The sequence below is a fragment of the Teleopsis dalmanni genome, chromosome 1, assembly GCF_002237135.1.
Source record: "Teleopsis dalmanni isolate 2A chromosome 1, ASM223713v2, whole genome shotgun sequence".
In the NCBI taxonomy this organism is placed as follows: domain Eukaryota; kingdom Metazoa; phylum Arthropoda; class Insecta; order Diptera; family Diopsidae; genus Teleopsis; species Teleopsis dalmanni.
In genome coordinates, this window is record NC_051846.1 from 117,305,357 (window position 1) to 117,312,367 (window position 7,011).

At 30.6% G+C, this 7,011-nt stretch overlaps 1 protein-coding gene across 1 annotated transcript in view; it reads left to right on the forward strand.

Moving 5' to 3' along the window:
- Positions 1-3,616: 3,616 nt before the first annotated feature.
- Positions 3,617-7,011, forward strand: part of LOC119665686 — a 4,808-nt gene continuing 1,413 nt past the window's right edge. Inside the window, exons 1-2 of the mRNA XM_038074916.1 lie at positions 3,617-3,684; positions 6,866-7,005. Of these exons, the coding sequence (XP_037930844.1) occupies positions 3,648-3,684; positions 6,866-7,005 (177 nt within the window). The 5' untranslated portion in view covers positions 3,617-3,647. The remainder of the gene's footprint in view (positions 3,685-6,865; positions 7,006-7,011) is intronic.

Here is a 7,011-nt window from a genome sequence, read left to right on the forward strand (position 1 = left end):
AAAACAGCTAGCTGAAGTTGATACAATCAACAAATTTATGAAAAAGCAGCGATTAAGATGGGTTGGACATATGTTAAAAATGCCGGATATGAGAGTACCGCTTAAGTTTTATGAGAACAAAGTAGGAACCAGCAGAAGAAGAGGGCGACAAAGAAAACGATGGAAGGACAGTGTGCAGCAGGATTTAGAAGAAATGAACATAAGAATTTGGAAAACAAAAAATCAGAGAAGAAAGAAAGGATGTTGTTAAACAGATAATGATGATTTTTACTTGGCTATCCGAATTAGAGAGTTATATTTTGTATTATTCATATTCACCGTGATCAAATAAAGAATAACAAAACCTTTATCAACCTCATACTAATACTATTAACATATAGTATACTATTAGTATATATGTAATAGTATATATAGTTTTATTAGAGAGTGTTATCAGCTATATACCATAGCATAATAATCACAAACTATATGTTAGGTATATGAAATGTGCAACACTGGTTTAAGGTATTCTAATATTTTAAAAGATATATCGGAATCATCTCAAATAAATCAAACAAGACTCGATATACTATTTCATTAGTTGATTTAATTACTAGTAGGTGAATTACTATATGCGATGATAATATTTTAAATATTTAACCTTGATTTAAATAAATTAATAAATTGTAATTAATTTTTAATACTGTCAAGTACAGTTCAGTGCAATTATCTATCAAATATCAATATTAGTTGAAGAGGTGTAATCACTAAATCAAATATGATTGAGTTTGCTCTTTAGATGATATACTCATATCGCATTTATAAGCTTTTCACATTCATTAAGATTCACTTATTTATTGAAATTCATTAATTGAAAGCATTTATGCTTCAATAAGTAACATTTTCACAATCCAACATTTAAACTGAATGTTGCAATATTTTTTGAATTAAAAGCGTAAATGCCACGCCACGCCACTCATTTCGGCTGAAGCAGTTTGAATTTTGCATGAGTAGCGTTTGAATGCGTGCGAAGGAAAGTGATCAGCCAGGCCGGGCCAGTTCACCGCTAATGAAGTTGGTTCAAAAAAGTTATTGCTTTCGAATAAAAGTAATCGCGAGGAAGACCGTAAATACCGAATCAATTAAATAAATAAAAAAAAGTGGTTTTTGAAAAGACATTGAAATTGATATTAAATGTTATGCAATTGCAAAAGAGACATTTAAACCGATCACATTTTCAAAATTGTTATGCAACAATTAATTGAAAGCCACTCGGAATACGCAAGTTTTGTATTAAAATTTAATTAAAAGTATTAAATATTATTTAACAAAGAAAAAAACTTTTTCAATTTTTAAATTAGTCCATTATATTTTCAAGTCCTCAGTCATCATCATCGATTATTTAATCACACATTTGAAAATTCTCTAACAATTGATAGACGTAACCTCACAAAAAATAATCCAATGATGAAAACCACATGACTTTAGTGAACAATTCTCCTTACCAAAACATGATACCACACCTTTGGTAAATTCCATGCACAATATAATCAAAACGACGCATGGTTTTTGGCACTGTCCTGTGGAAACCATATACCATTTACATCCATATTTTGGCACGACTCCGATTTTCGGGACAAGCCTATTTGACAATCTATTTTAATAAAAACAGCTATTTTAAATAACTTATTCCTATGCACTCTATGTCAATATAGCTTTGTTTTCGAGATATAGAGCGTTAAAGTTGAACATTTTTATATTAAAATTATTAACAATAAGAACACACGCCATCTAGCGCATCTTTTTGTTATTTATTGCTTTTGTAATCAATGTTTACAATCAAGTTTTTGTAAATGGAATCCATGTAACAACTATTAACATCGATATTCTGAAAAGTAAACAATGATATATTCTAAAGAGATCAAAGGTGTAGATCCCCACAAATCCCCAATTCACACAACTATTTAAGGCTTAGAGTGTTGAAACTATCCAGCACAATACATAACAATTCTAACTATTCTTTAGCTCTGCTTAGAAGAATTTAAACAGATGAAAGAATACTTTTAAATAGTCATGCTGAGATACTTTAAACAAAATGAGGTGCTACAATAAAAATGATATAGATTGCCAAGTTTTCTCAGTAAGGATCAAACATAACTGGTGCTTACTGTTACAGAGTCTATTAAATCGCAATTCACAATTTAATTTTTCTTTTGTTCTCATTAGTTTAAATTTTAGTATCAAATTCAAGCTTTTCTGTCTCTTTAACGTTTAGCCTGCGAATACGTTGAAGAACCTATTAGTTTGGGTTTATTACGTATTGGTGAACACGTCGAAGAATCTGTTGGTTCGGGTTTATTCCATATTGGTGAATACGTGGAAGAATCAATTAGTTTTGGTGTATTCCGTATTGGTGAATACGTGGAAGAACCTATTGGTTCTGGTGTTTTCCATATTGGTGAATACATGGAGGAATCTTACGAATGTACAAGACAATAATAAGGTAGACAATAAGGTAGCTGCATATGGCTCAGAAACATGGACAATGACGAAGGCGGACGAAGAAGCTTTAAAAATCAAAATTGATGCAGAAACTTTTCAAAGACAAAGAAATAATGAAATTGAAGAACTGCTTAGAAACGAAATTATAGTGAGATACTCATGTTTTGCTCATGTAATAAGAATGGGGTCGGAGAGAAAGTCGAACAGCATATTTGACGCAAACCCGATGACAAACAGGCACAGAGGTATGCCAAGAACGATTGGAATACTGAACTGGAAGAGAGTAGCAGAAGATAGGGACAGATGGAGGCAGATCGTGAGCGAGGCCAAGGTTCATACTGGACTGTAGTGCCAAATAAGAAGAAGAAGACATCGAGGAATTGGTTTTTTCCGAATAGGTGAATATGTCGAAAAACACATTGGTTCTGCTGTATTCCGTAATGATGAGTACGTCGAAGTTTATTTGGTTTTACTAATTCTATAGCTTCTGTAAGCTTCTTTCAACTAATTAGCGCGAGTTAAAATATATGAATGTCATAACGAATGTCTTGGTAATCTTCAATTCATAATAAGTCAATATTTGTGGTTTCTTCAGGAAATATTTTGAGATACCTTTTTATGGGTATTAATATGCTAACAGCGCATTTGTTGCAGAATGAATACGTGCTGCCATAAAAGTTCTGATGTTTTTTTAGTTCGAAAAGTTTTAAAAGAATAAAAATAAGATATTTAACAGCAACAACAAAAAAAGCGGTAAAAAATTAACCGCTTTTTTATGCAGTGACAGCGCAGGCGTGCCTCAAATTTCAAGTGATTTTTAAATGAATTCTGTTAAAATACTTAAAATGCGCAGAATTTTATTGAAAGAATGAATTGCAAGCAATTTTTAACTTTTTCAAAAGTCTTGAAACAAAGGAACTCAAATTAAAGATCGTTGACATTTAAGTCTACACAATGTCTTTCAAAAATAACAATTTTCAAACCTAATTTTTGGTTGACGCAATTGTTATAAAAATTACCGAAAAATAGGTGTGCACAAATTAAGTCTTTTTTATTGCATAAAATTAAATAAAAATAACACTCTAAAAAAAAGCTTTATTGGAATTTAAATAATATTGTTTTTCACTCTATTTTTTTCTTTCAGCCGTAAATTAAGGGCCACAAACATGAAAAAGGCCAAACGATGGCTTCTACCGATAGCAGGTGAGTTTCTTTAAATAATTCTTTTTCGATTAAAATTAAACCGAAATCAAGTATTTCAATAGTTAAATTGTTAGTTGGAAGATATTAAACTATACATTTTAAATTAACAATTGTTTAGTTGTTAATTTAGGTATTCAATTGTGTTCAATTGTTCTTAGTTGATTTGAACTTAAGCACAAATTAAAATATATTAGAATATTTATTCCCAATTCTAATTTTTAGTTTCTAAAAATTACGAGTATCTGTCTAATAAATTAGAATTAGACTCTAGAATCTAATGTTAGAATCTAAGATCTTTTGGACTACAAACCCCATTTCAAATTACAAAGGTTTTTGAGGTCAACCTCATAAAATAATCAATTTTCAGATTGATGGATTATCTGCACTATGATCAAAACTTTTGAGTCATATTTTCCCGTGTATACTCTGAACTTCTCTTAAAGGCTTTCAAAACCAATTTCCATTTGATCTGAGTTAAGTTAGATTAATCAATCCGGTCATAAGCCATACATAGATCTTTCAGAGGCTTATGACATACATAAGCTATACATAAATGTTTTAGACTGTAGCAACATCAGATGAAGAAACGCCTTCACGTAAATTTGTAGTAGGCATTATGTAGAATGTCGACACTTTTTGTGAATCTTAGGAGTAATTGAAATTTCTTTTTAGAGACATACAATATCTTCACAAATTATGGAGTCCTTAATTATTAATTATTCTTAATTATTTTAATAGTGTGCGCAACTTTACAAAGAAAAAGTACCACAACCGCTTTTTGTTCTCGAGCTGTTTTGCATTCCCCGTGTTCATCACTATTAAACATTTCCATCTTATATGCATAGGCTAAGTTAGATTATACTGACTATTACTAGGGGATCCACTAAGGTTTATTGGCTCATCATCTCTGCCGTATGTATAAAAAAACCCAGGATTTCAAACCACCTAGAACCATAGCCGAAGCTCAAAGTGGTGTTTACTGTCAGGTCTTGTAATTGATCAAGATCCTCAACAAAGAGGGCTACTAAAGTGTGGAGTCTTCATCGTGCATGAACTAGGCAAAGACAGAGTAGATGAGAGGTATTCTCAACGTCTTCCTCACAACTGCAACAATACTTTATTGTTGCTTTATTATTATTGACATTTATTAATATCAGACCAACCAAAATTTTAAATGACAAAAACAAAAGCCTAATCCGTGCTAACCACAAGTGGTAGCTACTTCTGGTACCATCAAATCTACCAACAATAGACTTGTAAGTGTGAAGACGTGCAGTATTATTGCTGTTCGTCTCTAAATTAAATACGCAAAGTCACTGCAGAAATTAATAGTGATAAACTCTGAAGAAAGATACATTAGAATCGAGTAGGAACTTTTCTTAATTTAACTAAAGATGGTCTCCACTTACTTACGTCAACCATTATATCATTGTTTGTTTGGCACTCAGTGGCATTTACAGAGACTCACGGAAGAGACGTATCTTTGAAAACTAATACAAAGTTTATGTGAAATTCATGTGATCTATTATATCTTGTGTATAATATTTTAGAAGAGTTTGAACCCTAAACCGGCCTCTATACGTCACTTATTATTATTATAAGAAATGATAATAGTAGTGTAACATACGGTGATCTAAACGACTTGTTATCTGTTAAGGGGTATTTGAATGCATAGATTCTATTATATCTAGGGTAAAAAATTTCAAGATATTTGGGAGAAGTTTGAACCCCAAAACCAGCCATCTATACGCCATTTATTATTATTATAAGAAACGATAATAGTAGTGTACGGTAATCTATAAGATCTATAAGGTTCCTTTCCTTTTATATGGAATTGATTATTATTATTAGAAAGGAAAATGCTGCACTGCTTCCTATTAGACTTATTGCGCTAAAGATATTGATGCTACTGTTTGAATCTCTTTGAATAATAAATTTAGTTTTAAGAAGATTTTTATTTTGTAATAGAATAATAAAAATATTGGAGTAATTAATTAAATTCTTAAACGATTTCTACTTTAAAGAGAATTAATCAAACTTTAATATTAGTTAATTAGTTCATTCAGTTTTTTAATTGTTAACTAAATATTTAAAAATAATATCTAAGTAGCCAGTTTATCTATTTTCGAATAGAAAAATCGTTCATTATGAAGAATAATCTGTATTACAAAAATTTATTTTTAATATTTATATGAATTTTGGGGCTGACCATATAACTTTTTTGATATCGTGAAATATTTATCGTCAGTAGTGTTTAGAAACATCTATTGGCTTAATAACTTGTAAATAGTTCTTGGACTCTGTTAAGTATCATATCCTATCAAATTTAAAAGATAGAGACACACATTAACACACTAAGCTAAGCAACATATTCCATAAAGTATGATCTACCTTCTGCTCAAAAAGTACTCGGATTTTGTAAATAAAACACACAAATTTAAATTTTATTCCAAATTTATTTTATCTCCTTCAAAATATGCTCCTTCTGAAGCGATACACATATGCCAACGCTTAACCCAATCTTCCATACACTTTTCGTAGGACCGTGCAGGTATGGCTTTTAATTCCTTCAGCGAATTCTCTTTTACGGATTCAATCGACTCAAAACGCTTACCACGAAGGGGCAATTTGAGTTTCGGAAACAGGAAAAAGTCGCACGGATCCAGATCTGTCTAATACGGTGCCTGAGCGATGACAGTGGTGCCGTCATCCATAAATGAAGAAATCAAGAAAGTACAACATAAGAAAAAAAATTTTTTAAAAAGGTCTATTACTTAAGGAGTAGTTAACAAAAAACAAAATCTGGATACTTTTTGAGCAGGAGGTATATTATCTTTTTAAAAAGTTGTTGTTATTTTGGAATCCATCTTTTTATAAATTCTATTAAATGATTCGTGTGATGTCCAAGTATTATCATTACTTAAATTATCAATTATATTATTAGTCCGATCTGTTAAAATAAAGCTGAAGTATTCAATTTATTTTTTTTTTAAATTTTATTAAATATTTTCTGCAAATATAATGAAATGTGTCTACTTCTATTAACCTTGAATACGGCGAATTAATTAATTTTTTTTGTTTAATTTAAATAAATTATTGGAACCCATAAAAAATTTCTATTTATTTTATGAAAATCAATTAATATTATTTTTTATTTGTTATTAAACTTTTTTTCTTACAGCTTTGTTGGTGGTGTTAGTCACAGAAACCGACGCAGTGGCACCGTTTAAAAAGGTTTCCATTGGTACAACAACAACAACAACCACGACTACGTCTACAACCACAACAGAAGCGCCAGCAATTGAAAGTGATGATGGAAAGGTAATT